The sequence below is a fragment of the Moesziomyces antarcticus genome, assembly GCF_000747765.1.
Source record: "Moesziomyces antarcticus DNA, scaffold: scaffold_v10002, strain JCM 10317, whole genome shotgun sequence".
In the NCBI taxonomy this organism is placed as follows: Eukaryota; Fungi; Basidiomycota; class Ustilaginomycetes; order Ustilaginales; family Ustilaginaceae; genus Moesziomyces; species Moesziomyces antarcticus.
Window position 1 is genome coordinate 1,104,100 of NW_014639008.1, and position 15,816 is coordinate 1,119,915.

General features: G+C 60.1%; 7 protein-coding genes and 1 non-coding gene across 8 annotated transcripts in view; 6 read left to right on the forward strand and 2 right to left on the reverse strand.

The window, feature by feature from the left end:
• Positions 1 to 937: 937 nt before the first annotated feature.
• PAN0_002c1289 (uncharacterized protein) lies at positions 938 to 2,074 on the forward strand (the record flags this gene model as incomplete). Its single annotated transcript, XM_014803456.1, has 4 exons — positions 938 to 963; positions 1,040 to 1,439; positions 1,540 to 1,676; positions 1,777 to 2,074. The coding sequence occupies 4 exons, from the start codon at positions 938 to 940 to the stop codon at positions 2,072 to 2,074; spliced, it is 861 nt and encodes a 286-aa protein (XP_014658942.1).
• A 539-nt stretch (positions 2,075 to 2,613) lies between these two features.
• Positions 2,614 to 5,004, forward strand: PAN0_002c1290 (uncharacterized protein; the record flags this gene model as incomplete). Its single annotated transcript, XM_014803457.1, has 1 exon — positions 2,614 to 5,004. One exon carries the CDS (start codon positions 2,614 to 2,616, stop codon positions 5,002 to 5,004), a length of 2,391 nt encoding a protein of 796 aa, XP_014658943.1.
• Positions 5,005 to 5,302: 298 nt separating this feature from the next.
• On the reverse strand, positions 5,303 to 5,404 carry PAN0_t002d0004. The gene is made up of 2 exons: positions 5,368 to 5,404; positions 5,303 to 5,338 (listed from the first exon to the last, which is right to left on the reverse strand). It is a non-coding gene; the product is annotated as a tRNA-Lys (tRNA).
• A 687-nt stretch (positions 5,405 to 6,091) lies between these two features.
• Positions 6,092 to 7,120, forward strand: PAN0_002c1291 (casein kinase II, alpha chain; the record flags this gene model as incomplete). The annotated part of the gene is made up of 1 exon (XM_014803458.1): positions 6,092 to 7,120. One exon carries the CDS (start codon positions 6,092 to 6,094, stop codon positions 7,118 to 7,120), a length of 1,029 nt encoding a protein of 342 aa, XP_014658944.1.
• Positions 7,121 to 7,998: 878 nt separating this feature from the next.
• Positions 7,999 to 9,687, forward strand: PAN0_002c1292 (uncharacterized protein; the record flags this gene model as incomplete). Its single annotated transcript, XM_014803459.1, has 1 exon — positions 7,999 to 9,687. The coding sequence occupies one exon, from the start codon at positions 7,999 to 8,001 to the stop codon at positions 9,685 to 9,687; it is 1,689 nt and encodes a 562-aa protein (XP_014658945.1).
• A 2,998-nt stretch (positions 9,688 to 12,685) lies between these two features.
• On the forward strand, positions 12,686 to 13,882 carry PAN0_002c1293 (nuclear and cytoplasmic polyadenylated RNA-binding protein pub1; the record flags this gene model as incomplete). The annotated part of the gene is made up of 1 exon (XM_014803460.1): positions 12,686 to 13,882. The coding sequence occupies one exon, from the start codon at positions 12,686 to 12,688 to the stop codon at positions 13,880 to 13,882; it is 1,197 nt and encodes a 398-aa protein (XP_014658946.1).
• A 135-nt stretch (positions 13,883 to 14,017) lies between these two features.
• Positions 14,018 to 14,577, forward strand: PAN0_002c1294 (uncharacterized protein; the record flags this gene model as incomplete). Its single annotated transcript, XM_014803461.1, has 2 exons — positions 14,018 to 14,055; positions 14,247 to 14,577. 2 exons carry the CDS (start codon positions 14,018 to 14,020, stop codon positions 14,575 to 14,577), a joined length of 369 nt encoding a protein of 122 aa, XP_014658947.1.
• A 723-nt stretch (positions 14,578 to 15,300) lies between these two features.
• PAN0_002d1295 (uncharacterized protein) overlaps positions 15,301 to 15,816 on the reverse strand; it is a gene marked incomplete at both ends in the record, with an annotated part of 1,029 nt that continues 513 nt past the window's right edge. The window contains one exon of the mRNA XM_014803462.1: positions 15,301 to 15,789. Coding sequence (XP_014658948.1) covers positions 15,301 to 15,789 — 489 coding nt within the window. The remainder of the gene's footprint in view (positions 15,790 to 15,816) is intronic.

The window sequence follows — 15,816 nt, forward strand, 5'->3', positions numbered from 1 at the left end:
ATTCCCCTGTCATCGAGCCCCATGACCGCCTCAATCACGCTGTGTATCTGATACGAGCCACAGAGATATGAGATCCGCGATGCGGTCGCGTGGCCTTCTCCGACGCATTCCGTTCTCACGCTCGGCCAAAGGAAGTTCGGTCAGGAGCGGTGCGAGAGCAGACTGATTACGTCGGAATGAAACGCTGCTCGCCGGTGGGAAGGGCCTCATGCATCTATCTGCAAGGCATCGAGCGGAATCTACAGCGCCATGCAGCCACAAGCCCGCTCATCGGCCCTCTCCACGGCCATTTCCGAAACCAAAAGCAAGAACCCTGGGGACCTCGTTGCGAACCTGAGATGTTGAAATGTCAAAAAACTGGCCTTCCCCCCTCAGAGGCCCAGTGGGCCGTAACTTTACGCGCCGGCGTACCGGTAACGCGCCCGCGCGCGTCTTTCCAGGGTTCCAAAGATACGCTCTTTTCGAACAGCTCGCCAAAGCGCTAAATCAGCGGGTCTCAGGATTGCCTTTTGGCTTTAAGACTCACGCAAGAAGAAAAAGAAGAACGCAAAAAGGAGGAATGTGTCGCGGGTCAACCCCGCGAGAGAGTTACTTCTGGAAAGCAACCCAATCTCCATCGCGGCACGGATCCGACTTCACTTTAAGTCCTCCTTCGATGCATTGATTTGGTGCAGTGTAGATCCTTCCCGTGCGTAGGCGGGGGGGAAAGGTGAGGTCTGCTGCTCGCTGCAAGGTTTGCCAGGGCGGCGTCGTTTGTTATGCAGGCACTGACAGCAGGCTGCTGCGAGCTGCTGCGAGTCGCTGCGAGCTGCAGCGATAGTTCTGCATGATCACGACAGCTTGCGTGCGCGGTGCAGGTGTGATTTCAGAGAAGCAAAGACGAAAGATACGCCCCTCGAATCCCGGTAGAACGACGTCGAGAGTAGAGAAGCCTTCCATGCACGCCACGGGCCCGTCCATTCGGTCGCTCGGGCCGGCTGACTCCATTGCCAAGTGGCATGTTGGTTCAGATTGGGCCTAGCTGACCGACGTGGACGAGCGACGAGCCACACGCTAGTGCGGAAGCGGAAGGGCGGGTGGCAAGCCGACGCGTGCCTGCCGAGCTTGGCCCTTTGGGCCTGCCCGCATTCCAATTTCTCCTGCAGCTCATTTCAACGCCGACAGGCGCTTGCTGGGATCGCGAACAATTCTATGTCCGGCCCTCGGCCCGTCTCGAGCGAGGCTCCCTGGCGGCGTTGACCGCTGCATCCGTGGTTGCTGTTCGCCGTCCCAGACGACGGTCGGCGAGGGCAGGGTGCAGGGTGAAGGGTGCAGGAGAACGCATGGTGGCAGGCGACCATGTCTTACGCACCGTGGCATCGACGCAGATGCAGATGGCGCTTTGGGCGAGCACTCCCCGTCTCGCATCTGGCCTTTGCTTCTCGCGCTCAGCTGCGAAGGTCGGCTGTCATGGCAGGAGGCGATTTGAACCATTTTCCGCGGTCCGTCGTGTGAACGTGGCCACTACACAATGGGCCCCGTTGAGAGAATGACTTTCAGCATAAAGCGCATCCAAAGCTCGATGGCGAGACGCTTGTCATTGTCGAGCCGACGTCGGCTGACTCGTTCCGCTTCGACGGCTCCTCGTTCGCGCCCTATCTCACCTCGACCGCATTGGCCACAGGAACCACTTTGCGGTGAAGCCCTGACCTGGCTTCCTCGGCCATTTGCAATTAGTCCGCGACCTGAAATTCGCGCACGGCGTCGGTCCGCAGTTTCGCGATTCTGGCTGGGCAGAGCATCTGAGTTGAGGCGCCTGGCTCGCGATTCGGCTGGTCCGAAGATCCAGAAGGATGAAGTCGGGGAGCGTGTGACCGTATGTGGCGCTCCTTGGGGGCAAGGGGCGGGCAAGCTCCGCCGAATCGGCGTCAAAGACACGCAAGTGGCTCGACGGCTTTTTATGCGAGCTGCGTCCAGGCAGGGTGACCAGACGCGTGCAGCGGTGCAGCAGCAGCCGCCGCCCAGCTCGGCTGATCGCTGCAACCCACCAGCCACGCTAAGGGGCGCCACTCCTTCCAAGGCCGAAAAGCCCTGAGCCTCCCCTGTCAACCACCGAAGGCGGCTCCAATTCCAGCCAGGGCACCTGCTGCAGCGGGTCTCTTGCTCGTGGCTCCCCTCGCCTAGTCGTCTGGCCGCTCCTCCCCCTGCCGCTCCCTGGGCTTCGACCTCTGGAAGCCCCCGCACTCCCGCCATACCCTCCTCTCCTATCCGTCCCTGTCTACGGCAGATCCGACAATCGCAGCCGGCTCCACGCCTGGCTTGTCTCCGGACTCCATCACTTCCGGCTGGGTTTCTGCCACCGCCTTTTCGCATCGCCGACTTCGTCACAGCGGCTGTTGACTCTCTGAGATCCGAGGGAGCTCCCGTCACATCGCTCTCTCTCTTTCTCCTTTCCGACTCCCGACACTCGCCGGCCTCAGCATCAATCACGACACGACAGACTCCGACAGACTCCAGCAGAAGAAGAAGCTCGTGTTCATGTCCTTGAGGAAAGATTCGGCCCGACCTTCGCCTACACAACGCAGAAACGCTTGAGGTCATCCTCGACCCAAGCGTGCGTTGAGTCAACGCAGCATGCCCCGACCCAAAACTTCCGCAACCCATAGCGGGTCGCGTGACGGCAGTGGAGAGGAGAGCGACGCGACGCTCGACCCGCACTCCTCGTCGTCCGCACCCAGCCGGCGCACCCGCAAACGCCCCGCACACATGGCTCGCCAAGGCTCCGTCGAACAGACTTCCTCGCCCGCCTCCCGCTCGTATGCTGGTTCGCAGAACGCTTCGAACGTCGCCGACCTCTCCGACGTTGGGGAGGGCAACAGTCAAGCTCGCTCCCGCTATACCGACCGTAGAAGCAGCGGCCAACCACACCGAACGGTCACATCTGCCTTTGAATCTCCCGACCAGGCGCGCGAACGTCTCGTGCTCATGCAGTCCAGCTCTCCTCGTGTCAGCAATACGCAGTCTGCACACGACCACACCCACCCTGCTCGTAGCAACACAAATACGCCAGACGCTCGATCGCGACTAGACACGGCTCACGGAGCGCAAACACCTCACGCCTCGTCATCGAGATGCATCGAAACATCGATCACCTCGATGTCGCAGACCCGCATGAACGGATCTGCGTCCAACCGCATGCAGGTTGCTGAGGCATCTGCCAGACTAGAACCAGCGACCACTGGCCTCTCGCTCCACTTGCCACCTTACGAGGCAGGCAGCTACGCAGAGATGGAACCCGCTCGGAGTGGGCCTCTACAGCCTCTGTCTTCCTCGACTCAGCTCTCGGCCCCTTCCATGGCAAGCACCGCCAGCAACATGTCGCCGCCACGGCCTACGCGGGCTCTTCCGCGACGTCGAGCATCGGCCCGCACTCAATCTAGGCCGCTGCTATCGAGCTCCAACAGCGCGTCGTCATCCTATGCATTGCGATCGCGATCGTCCTCGAGCTCCAACGTGCTAGCATCCAGCAGCTCCGCAGCCAACATCATGGCCTCCGGTCAGAACCGTCTCAACCTTGCCACGGGCTGTGCTCCCCTCGGCGGTGGATTCGACCCTTCGTACACTCCGCCCTCGGGCATGTCGACTCCGCGTACGCCCTTGGCCGAGATCCCGCTTTGGCTAGCAGACATGCGGAGCCAGAGCCGCAGGAGCAGCACGAGCTCCACCAGCTTCATCGACCGCGATGACTACCTTACCGCTTCGAGGTCGGCAGCTTCGCATCACGCCAGGACGCTGTCCGCCTCGTCTTCTGGTCCGTCCAGTCCGGGTGCCACGCGAACCGGTTCCATCTCTCCGGTGGTCCCCTTCCGCCGCTCGCTGCGGGGTCGAAGGCCGCGTCAGAGCGACGAGAACGCACGCCTCAGCCCCTCGCCGTCCTACTTTGGCGAGTTCGAGAATGGCTCGGCTGCCTCGACTCGGGGCGAGATGACGGCGCTCGACGAGACGCCTGACGCGGACGATAGCACCTCTTCTAGCATGATTCATCTCGGTACCACGTCTCCCTCGACGCCGTCCGTGCAATTGCAAGCATCGAGTCCGGCCATGTCGACACGAAGTCGCACGTTGAACCGCCTCGCCTCGATCCGGGCCCGCAGGCTCACAGATCCTCTCAACGCCCCGATCACCACAAGCGCACCTCCAGCTTCCGAAAGGCAGGATGCTCGATATGCTCAGAGAATCGCTCTGAGCTCCAGCTATGGCCAGCTGCGCAGTACTGTGGCCGACGAGCAGAGGTCGGCGAGTCTTCTTGAACGTCGATTCGCGGCGGCCAATGTGTCTGCGAGCCCTTCCGGACCGACTGGGCGTGTCTCGAGTCGACCCAGCTCACGCACGTCGTCGCCGGCGCGTGGGACCCGGGCCTCCAGACGGCGCAGCACTGCAGCCGAGGGCCAGGTGGGCTCAGCAGTCGATGCCAACCATCTGGGACCCGTTCCAGCTGACCTGCCACCCCTTCAGATCCATACTGCGCGATTGCATCGCGACGCTGCACACGAAGTCCCCTACCCCGCTGCCATTCCGGGCTTACATGACGCTGCAGGCTCGTCGAGGCTCTCGGGACTTGAGGGCGCCACCGCGGCCGGCCTGGAAGGTCCGGCGATGCAGTTGGAGCCGATCTCGCCCTCGGCGTTCTCTGAGATGACGAGCTTGACGCAGGGGTCGACGGCTTCAGAGAGCGTGAACAGCGTCGGGGGAATGCCTACCACGCCGTCGTCGTCAGCATCGCTGCTGGATCCCTTTTCGCGCTCGCTCGGCCACGATGCTGGCTTCGGGGAAGCTACGGCTTCCTCCAGCCGTGCGAGAGGGGAAGCCTCGGTCCGCACCGACGAGACTGTCGATGCGGGCGCCAACAGCGCTGCTGCCTCGCAGCGCTCAGACCGCATGCTGAGGCAGCAGCGCAAGAACCCGATGGCCGCGCGCAGCGGCGAAGAGGATGCGCTTGGTCTAAGACTTGATCCGCGTCCTTGAGCTTTGATGAGCCGACCGTCTGCCGTGCCATCTCTTCCCCATAACAATCAAAAGTTGGCTGTGTCTCGCAGCCTCGCCTGCATTGCTTTCTTTCCTCCCATTGTCGTGGTTGCATTCGTCTTTGTCCTCAGTCCGCGCCCTTTCGGTCATTGATATTCTTCTGGCCGTAATGACTGCGTGACCCGCTTGAGTGTGCGATGGACTCGAAGTGAGCGAGATGAAGCGAGCGAGACAGCGATGGGCAGAGCGCCGTGCTGGTGTGCGAGCAAAAATAGAAATAAAAAATGGCAAAAAGAATCTCCCAACGTGGGGCTCGAACCCACGACATTCAGATATCCCAAGTGAAACTTGGAAACCCTTGAATAAGAGTCTGACGCTCTACCGACTGAGCTAGCCGGGATAGATGTCTCTGCCTCCTACTATTGCGGATATATCCTCTCTGTTGCCCCCCAGGGAACGAGACGATCACGACTTGGACGTGCCAGAGGAGGGATTTTGCAAAATTCGTGTTGGCCTGTCCGCCCGGCGCTTTGTGTGCATCGCGACTGCGCATCTGCTGTGTCTCTATTGGCAGCGGATCGGCTGATGCGAGTCGGTCTGCAGAGCGGCTTCGTCTGCGATTTCACGTCGTGCGGATTCGACTTGATCGCTGGTGGGAAGATCACGTCGTCGCATCCGCACTTTGCTTCCGCATCCTCACCATCGTCATATCTGCTCCGCGACACCTCTCGCTGCTCGGCCCGCATCCTTCCTTCTACGTGCGACGTTCCCGCCGGCATCTGCAGCACTGCTTCTTTCCACGTCGCGACACCTACAGCCGACACGCACACCGGTGGTCTGGATCCGACGCCTTCTACCTCGCCAGCTTCGATACTGCGGCTGCTGGACAGACTGCGCTTCACCCCTTTGCGGCACAGCCTTCCTCTTTGAATCGATCTGCTGTTGGTGCACGGCATCAACCTTGTGGTCACGGAGACAGACAATCCTCGACAGCCGATCCCGGAATAGAGAGGCTTCGACTCGCAAGGCCACGCGTTCTTTTGGTGTCGCAACGACTCAGCACCCGCTGAAAGTTCAATAGCTCAGCATGTCTGGCGGACGCAGCTGCGCACGTGTCTACCCAGGCGCCAACGAAAAGTTTGGCCGCCCGTGGTGGGACTACGACAACCTGGCGGTGCAGTGGGGCACGCAGGACAACTACGAGATCCTTCGCAAGGTGGGTCGCGGCAAATACTCGGAAGTCTTTGAAGGCGTCAACATCGCCTCAGCATCGGGCGTGCCCGAAAAGTGCATCATCAAGGTGCTGAAGCCGGTCAAKAAGAAGAAGATCAAGCGTGAGATCAAGATCCTGCAAAACCTCGCCGGCGGCCCCAACGTGGTTGGTCTTCTGGATGTGGTGCGCGATCCGCAGAGCAAGACGCCGTCGATCATCACCGAGTACATCAACAACACGGACTTCAAGATCCTGTACCCCAAGTTCTCCGACTTCGACGTTAGGTTCTACATCTTTGAGCTGCTCAAGGCGCTCGATTTTTGCCACTCGCGGGGCATCATGCACCGCGACGTGAAGCCGCACAACGTCATGATCGACCACGAGAAGCGCAAGCTTCGCCTCATCGACTGGGGTCTCGCCGAATTCTACCACCCGTACACCGAGTACAACGTGCGCGTGGCCAGTCGATACTTCAAGGGACCCGAGCTGCTAGTCGACTTCCAGGAGTACGACTACTCGCTCGACATGTGGAGCCTGGGATGCATGTTTGCCAGTATGATCTTCAGGAAGGAGCCGTTCTTCCACGGCCACGACAACTACGACCAGCTGGTCAAGATTTGCAAGGTGCTTGGTACCGACGAGCTGTACGCGTACCTGGAGAAGTACGACATCGATCTCGACCCGCAGTACGACGATATCCTGGGAAGATACCAGCGAAAGCCGTGGAGCAGGTTCATCACGTCCGAGAACCAGAGGTACATCTCGAACGACGCCATCGACTTCCTCGACAAGCTGCTGCGATACGACCACCAGGAGAGGCTCACGGCCAAGGAGGCGCAGGATCACCCGTACTTTGAGCCCGTGCGGGCTGCTGCGGCGCGCGGCGAGGTCGTGGCGAGCTAGACAGTCGCGCAGCTCGTCACGCGATACAGCTCGTCCCGGCTGTCGAGCGCCGAGTCCAAAACAGGCTTCGGCGATGTCGTATGTGTGCCGTCTATCTCGGCGGTGGGTCACGCAGGGCTAGTTTGGCTGCACGCAACGCTGTACCCGCTCTTCGGTGAATCTTATTTCTTTCTGGTCACGGTCTTCTAAGTTGCGAAGTGGTTTCGGCTGTCATGGTTGGCTGTGCACACCTCGATGAGGCTTGAACGTTTGTGCATGGGCGACGACCGGTTTGGCACACCTTAACTCAGTGTGGTATCAACGTGCCGACAAGACTGGTGATAGCGAGCAGGATTAGTGCAGTCGATGGCGGTATCGACAAGGTCCAAGCGGTGCCGATAGGGGGCAAGCAGTCGACGAGGCTCGGGCCGATGGATGCTGCGTTTGCGCTTACTCTGGCCGTGGTGGGAGAAATTTGGCGCCTGCGTGTTGCGAGGAACGTGCAGCAGGGGGATCGGCATCCGACATGACCACAATTTTGACCCCAGCAGCAGAGCACGACGGCGTTTAGCCTGACGATCCGCATCGTCAAATCCGGCGGCGCCAGACGTGGGTGCGTGTGTGTTTTGTTGAAATTTCGCAGGGCGCGTGCGTGCGTTTCTGCCAATTCGACGCCCGGCTCGCAGCTCGCGAACCCTGAAATCCGACCTCCGAACCCTGTCCCGCCCGCTGCTGTGCGGTGAAAAGTTGCGCCGCTCGTCATTACACATGCATCCGCACGCAGCGGAGGTTCATATAATAAGACCATCCGACAGGACAACGCGCAGCTCAGGGATCCGACATTGTGCTCTCAACCACCATCGACTAGGTAGCAGCGGAAGCGCATCACAATCGTAGCCATGGTGGCCGAAAGCGTCGAGCCGTCAACAGGCACCGCCTCCTCCAGTGCCTCGGCAATCCCAGCGTATCCGGCCTCGGACATCGCAAAGCCAACGTCGAATCTCGGCATCTTGAACCAGCCCAACGGTGCTTCCGACCACGGCGATGCTGCATCGCCACGACCGAGGGTCTCGCTCTCGTACGCCGACCATCCTCGTCGTGATCGCAGCCAGAATGCATCCGGCAGCGGCACCGTAGATGACGAACAGCCCACGCGCTCAAGGTCAGTGGGCCGCTCCCACCGACGCTCGCAGTCGATCAAGCGAAGCTTCAGCCAGAGCCGCACGAGTTTCGATGCGGCAGCAGCACGGACGAGCGGAGCGCTGCGCAGGTCCATGTCGTTGGTGCGAAACCAGGGCACAGGAGAACCCATCGACCCCATGCACGAGCCGCGCCGCTCAATCGGCAAGCGCCCCAACGAGCTGCACCTCGCCGAGCGCGATCCGCACAAGCCCCAGCAGGGCTGGTGGAAGCATGCGCGTCGCGCCATCCCCTTTGCCGCGCCCTACGAACGCTCGGGCGTCGTCATCGACCAGCCCGCCAGCCTGCGCGACTGGATCGTGCCCGGCCCGCTCACGTTTGGTTACGGCCAGTGGTGGTACCTCGTGTTTGGCCAGAGCATCGTCGCCGCCATCATCTCGGGTGCCATCAACTTTGGCGTCGCCGTCGCACTGTATCGCACGCAGCCGACGATCAACATCTGGACCTTTGACCGCCAGACGGTCGCGGGCGACATGGGCGTCACCGTCATCGTTCAGCAGATCGTCTCGTTCATCATCACATCGTCGCTCGTGCACCACGACCTGTACGCTGGCCCGATTGGGCCGCTCCGACGCCCGTGGCCGCCGCTGCTGCATCTGCCGTCGACGCCCGTGCCGCAGGGACACTGGCTGGGCATCCGCATGCCCGAAGACGTCGAGCGCGAGCACACGCAGTGCAGGATGGGTCGGGCCGAGGGCAAGTCCAAGCTCAACGGCTGGTGGTGGTGGTTTGTGCGAGCCGTCCTGACTGGGTCGGAGCGCAACGACCTGTTGGCCGCAGGCATCTCTTGGCGCCAGCGATTGGAACGTCTGGCATGGACCGCCGCGCAGGGTTTCTTCCTGTGCTGCCTTACGTTTTGGTGGTACTGGCCGCTGGCCATCGCCATTGTCGCACCCATCTACGAGCACCGTGAGCTCGCGGGCACGTGGGTCCCGATGATCATCAAGCTCCTCTACGGAGCGATCCTGTCGCTGCTCACGAATCCGATCATGGCGCTCATGGCCATGGGCGCCGAGTCGAGCGTGAGGCGCTGCTACCCCGAACTACCCATGTGGGACCCCTTTGGCGGCAAGGAGGACTTTGCGCAGTGGAAGGTCGAGCATGGCGTCGTGGATGCTGCCGAGCTGGGCGAAGCGGGTGCGGATGGCGCAGACACCCCGGATGCCCGCGATACGGCTTCCCACAGCCAGGATCAGTCGCCCAGCTCCTCGGAGGAACAAGGCAGGGCGGATGCCGCCTTGATTCAGCCGAGTGCGAAGCCAGAGATGGTCGCCGTGTCGGAAAAGCCTACATCGGGCTACCAGTCGAGCAATTTGCTCGAACGGCGCATCACTGAAGAACCTGGCGCAGTCCACGCGCACGAGGCTCACTCCGAAAAGCGCGACTAGAGCAGGCCACTGTACTCATCTGTAGAAGTTAATGGTAGAGCTCCTCTTTGTCCCGGCCATGTCGCAAGTCTGACCAGCCCATGGTGTGTGGGTGCATGATCAGGATGCTGATGGTTGGCTGCAAGTGGTCAGTGCCTTGATTCTTTCGAAGGATGTTCTTCAAAATTCGCGCGAACAATGGAGCTTGGCACGTGCGTTCTTGCTGTGCCAGGTCCGGACGACTGGCCTTGCCAGCCTGCCTTTCCATTATCACCTTGCGGCTTCTGTTGTCGGCGGTAACCCGCGCTCTGCAATCAACCGAGCCAGCTGGTGAATGGATGCTTTAGCCGGAGACAGAGTGGCTTAGCGACCTGGCGCCGACTCTGAACGCGTTGTGACAACAGAGAGGCTTGCAGCCGTACTTTCCGGCCCAATTTGATTCTCGGCAGGGGAGGAAGGGGAGGAGGGACGGCGAAAGGCGCGCGCTAGATCTCGTTAGATGTTCCAAGCGAGTGTCTGATGGCAGCAAGCGAGGAGGGGATGACTGCACATGCTGGAAAGGGAAGCCGCTCAACAAAATGCAGTAGCGAGTGGAAGATCTCGGCCTCCACTTGAGCGACCCTCGTTTCACAGCCCTTCGAGGATCCGCAAGGAGAGGAGGCTGTTGTCACAACTGCGTAGGACGCAGGGGGCATCCGTACCTACTTGACGCTAGAGGTCAGCTGGAACTTTGCGGCCAAGGCGGGGGTATTGATGTTGTTCGTTATCCAAAGCGGTCGAGCGCTAGGTCCATGCTTACGCCTGCTCTGGGCGCGTGGATGGATGGATGCGGACAATTGGTCAAATGGAGCACATGAGCACAGTCGCGCGCTCGCCATGGATTTTGAGCGCGGCTTGAGCTCAAGCTCGCCTAGACGACGCATGGAAGCGAGGACGGACGGGCGGATTCCCTCACCTTAAATTTCCTGCTTCTGGTTCAAGGCGACGGTCGGATCTGCCCTGCGCTGCTCCGCGCTCGCGTGCAGTGTGCGCTGGGCGGTACGCGTGCAAATGCCGCCCCGGCAAGCCAATTGTCTCAGGGCCACCTGCCCAGCTTCATTTTTTCTGAAGTTCGCCTCGGCCAACCTATAGAAAACACGCGTTGCGGTTGCAACCGGCGTCCGCCTGTCGACTCTAATTTAGAGCTACGGAAATTTAGAGCTCGACTTCCATACTTTGTGCGCGAGCCTTGATTTTTTTCTTCTCCTTTCGGCCAGTTGGAAAGCCGGGTCGCTTGGACCACCTGTGGGAGCTTCACCAGACTCAGCCCCGGGCCTCTGCCTCTGGAACTGCCCACGCTTGGCCATGCCTCACCCTTTGTTTGTAGAACCTTCTCGCTCCCGTACCACGGCTCTCACGCAGCCGGGCGAGATTGACGTCGCCATTGGTGACGTATGCACGCTTCAGGAACCACACAGCATTGTCCGCCGCTCCTGTTGTGCCTCGCATTTCCTCGTTCCGTCTCCTCCCTCGGAAGCCACCCGCAAGCTCCCTGCCTGTCTCGTAGCGAGAAACAACGTACCCTAAGCGTGCCTCAGCGCTGTTGCCCCTCTGAGCTTGCCGAGAAGCCATTCCTCTGCAATGCTTTCTCATTCGACTGCTCGGTTACGTATCCCATCTGCTCCGCACCCCTCCGTCAGTAAGCGAAGCCTGTGGTCCGAGCCGCTCGTCCTGCCCAAATGCTACCGGTGGACAGCCATGTACGCAATGACGCCGCTTCGGGACGTGATCTTCGTGCGTGGCTTTGCGCCTACCTCACAGATGCCCAGTCGTACTAAATCGGCTTGGCCGTTTCGGTGAGCCAAAGCCTCGGTTCCTCCGATAGGCGTAGTCACCATGTCCGAAATAATCCTACGGAAGCGCCGCTCCACTCAATCTCATTCCGCCTCTGCCGCAGGTGGGGTGAGGGAGCGTCAGAGTGCGGTGACCCGTTCGGGAATCCATGTACCATGACCGTATGATGTGGGAATTGCCCTCATTTCATACCGTTCGGATGGCCTCCGAACTCGACGTTTCTGTAGCCGCTCCGCAGTCTGCATGTGCAGCATGCACGCTTTTCCTGCCCGCCTCCTGCTGCTCCCCGTATGCGTTGCCGCTCCGCTTCGGCCGGAGTGTCGGGCCTTGTCCACCAGAGACTCTCCATTTGCGCTACGTCTTCCCCAGTCGCCCTCCTTTCCTGCTCCATCGTCTCGTCCTCCATGTCCATGCCCGCCCATCCCACATCGTTTCCGTACCCACCAAGAGGAATCGCTCCTCTTTTTTCCCCGGTGGGAGAGGGCATTCTTGTTTCCAAGTTCTGTATCAATCCCCTCTTTCAGTCACTTGCCAGCATTGGTCGACATATCCATCGATTTGAGCCTCTAGCTGTTCTCAACATCTCAACTGCACCTTGACATCTCACATCAAGCCGGTAAGTCGGTCATCTTGTCGAGTGCACAGCCAAAAGACGAGGTGATTCGCATTGTTTGATGTGAGCGCTTTCTTGGCCAATTCGTCCGCCATACAACCAGCGTCGACAGATATCCCACTCGCCATGCAGGGCTTCGACTAAGAGCCAGGCTGAGCGAAGAGACACAATCTCCAGGTGAGTAACGATGCGTCGCAGCCGAGCGTATAGCACTCAGCACAGTCGATCCATGGACAGTGTCGAGGTCACATGGCGACAGAGTAAACAAGCTGTCCTTTGCGGAGTCATCATAGTCTCCACCCTCCGGAAACCAGCCGGGTCTCAGCACTTCGACGACTCGTCCGAACCTGTGTCGCCATCCTTCGTCGTCGTACTTCGTTGAGCTTGGAACACAACCGCCAGTCTCCTGGACGACACCAACATGATACTGACCGATCGATACTTCTTCTGCCTCACTCAAACTGCGCCGACACATCCGCTTTCCCACTTGACATGCGTGACAACAGCATCGACGTCTTTATTTCCAGTCATCGAACCCTCTATCTGGCAAATCTTTTCACTTGCGTAGCGACAATGACGATGCCGTTGTTGTCAGGCTTACCCGGCTCGGACCCGTCAGCGTCGCGAGCCGGCTCGTCTCTACCCATCCGTCCGCTTGTTCACGTCGCCAACTTACCCAGCACAACGACAGAACGTGCGCTGCGAGACATGTTTGCCTCCCTTGGGCCGATTCAGTCGGTCAAAGTCGTTGCGAGTCGTAACTCAGCTGGCCTTGCCTATGGCTTCGTCGAGTTTGTCGACGTCTCTTCGGCCGAGCGCGCTGTCCGCACCTTGGATGGTTGGCTCTGCTTCGGCGTTCCCATCAAGGTGTGTTGGGCTAAGCAAAGCATGCATCCAGATGCCATGACCGACACCGAGCCTGATCGAAGCGCGCCGACACACAGCAGCGCCGGCCATGCACACCTCTTTGTCGGCGACTTGTCGCCAGACGTGGACGACTCCATGCTCCACTCGTTCTTTTCGAGATTCCCATCGTTAGCAGACGTCCGCGTCATGTACGACGCAGAGACGGGCAAGTCTCGTGGCTTTGGCTTCGTCAGCTTCCGCTGCAAACGCGACGCAGAGACTTGCATCGCCACCATGCAAGGGCAGTGGCTCGGCGGACGACAGATCCGCGTCAACTGGGCCAACCAGAAGAACAGCCAGCTCTCGACCATGTCCGCCACCGCTGAATATCTTAGCAGCACGCCACCGCCGCATAATCCCGGCGCCTACAGCCAGCTTGATCCATTCGGCTCGACCGTGACCAGTACAGCATCGTTCTTCCCGCCCGTAGCTGATCTCGGCCTTCCCGGCGGCCTTCCCGGCTTGCCAAGGCGACACACCACCACGGGACCGACCAAATTCCCCAGCGGCACCGGCGCCAAGCTCCACTTCGACCAGGTGCTCAGCGAGGCGCCAGCGAGCGTGTCGAGCGTGTACGTGGGGAACCTATCGCCGCTCACGACGACCGCCGACCTGGTGCGTGTCTTCGCACCATTCAACCGCGGCCACTCGGTCGAGGCGCGTATTCCGCCCGCACGCGGCTACGGCTTCGTCACGCTCGCCACACACGAGTACGCCGCGAGCGCCATCTCCACACTTTACAATCAGGGCGTCTTCCTACACAGCCGCTGGCTCCGCTTGGGCTGGCAAAAAGAGCGCGAAAAGCCTCCCCTCGAACACCGCTCCGAGTCTTTACCGTTGCAACAAGCGCGCCACCCACGTTGACAGGCAAGCAAGCAAGCCATCTACACCCGTCCAAACGACACTCGATCAATGTCAGACTCGCACAAATGAATGCAAACCTAATCGAAGAAATCATGGACTGGGAGGTGAAGGGGGGACTCCGGAATGCCTATTTACATGCGTGCGGGTCTTCTTGTGTCTGGAGCTGGTCCGGAGTGAGTCCCTGTTATCAGCGGGAACCCCCCAAGCCGACCAAGTTTTTGCTTGTGAGACCTCGCGGGAAAGGTTCTCGAGAGGCTGCGAGGAGCGGCCCCAAGGACGTCAGCCCACGGCCAGCCGTCCGGACCCGCGTATCACCCCTCACCTCCTGCTGAGCAAGGGTTGGAGCTACAGACCTCCCGAACAGACCCAAGAGGAGGCCACCACCGCCACCCAGCTGCGGCTCGAAGCACCGTCGTGGGTCGCCCGCCGAGACAAGCTCGAAGCTTTCCTGGATCAAGGGCAGCGCTCTCAAGAACATTCAGCAAATTGATGCCAACATCAAGGGCAGGGCTCTCAAAGACATCCGGCAACTTGATGTCAAGATTGAGCTCATCAATGATCCATCTGCCGCTGCTCGTCGTCCCGGCGCTGGTGGCCGTCGCAAGTCTCTGCCGATTTGCCTGAACATCAAGGTGCTCCAGCACGGCCTTCGCACCGCTGCTCAACAGGAGCTTCACGGCATCACAGACCAGTGATCGGCGCAACACGGCATCACACAGACCAGTTCGCGTACTTGCTTGTTTACGACGGACATGCCATCGCGAAAATTGCCTTCGCTCTTCCGGCAGAGACATTGGAGCACCGTTCAACGATCCTCCTCGGTCAGACACGCACACATGTTGGTTCTATGAAAGAGCTTCATGTGAGATGTGGATGGGCTTGGTCGGATTCAGGGACGGCGACCGCCGCTGGACAAGGTTCCAGACAACCTTCTGCCGCAGAGACCGGCATGATGCTCCGACAGGCAAGCCCCAGCAGAAGCACCCCCCCCCCCCCCCAGGAGGTCATGCTACACTCAACGAGAAGCTTGATCTTGAGGCAGTGATCGCTGCCGGGGTCAGCTTCGTAATGGGGTTAAGGGTTCGGGTGGGTAATGGGTTTGAAGGGTGTGGGTGGGTAATGGGGTTGAAGGGTTCAGGTGGATACCATCACCGTCACTACTACCAACACTGACAAACTCCAAAAGCTCTCACTACATTCTTCACCTTCAGCCAAACGCACTTGTAACAATCATGCCAGCCGGTCGAGGCGGCGCGCAACAAGCGCTGACGCTATTTGGCGCGGCGCCTTGTCCCGACAACGGCGCTCTCCGCCCCGCTTCTTCCCTCGCCCCCCATCATCTTTACTAACGTGTTTTGTAGAGTACCGACGCCCGAGTAGTACCGACGCGTCAATTTGAGTTGAAATCTAGTATGGTGTCAGTACTTTTGTGTGATGGCGACGGGCACAGTCTGTGATTGCGACAAGCCGAGATTTGCATTGCGAGATGGTGTGATACAAACGTACACGTCCAAGGACGCGAACGGACATGGCAGAGGAGGGTCGTCGAGTGCTGCGTCGATGTCGTCTTCGACATCAGTATCTGCCTCGTCGCCATCGTCGGCCGAGGCAGTCGGTGGTGCTACTGTCAAGACGGGGTTTGGCAAGGTCCCCGCACCCAAGACCGGCGTCGGCGTCGTCGTGCAAGGCGCCACAGCGTCGGCGTCGTCGCGACGAGGCCCCGCGTCAAAGAGCGTCGTTGTCGGGACGAGGCGCCGCGCCAAAGAGCGTTGCTGAAGATTATCGAGTGCCCTGTCCTTGATGTGGGTGTGGAACGGATTTGTTGTGACCTGGAGCAGAGATAGGTTTGTTGTGACCTGGAGCAGATGGCCCTGCTTATTGCCGTCGTCGGGCGAGGCGCAAGTGTCCTGTCCTTGATAGGTTTGTTGTGACCT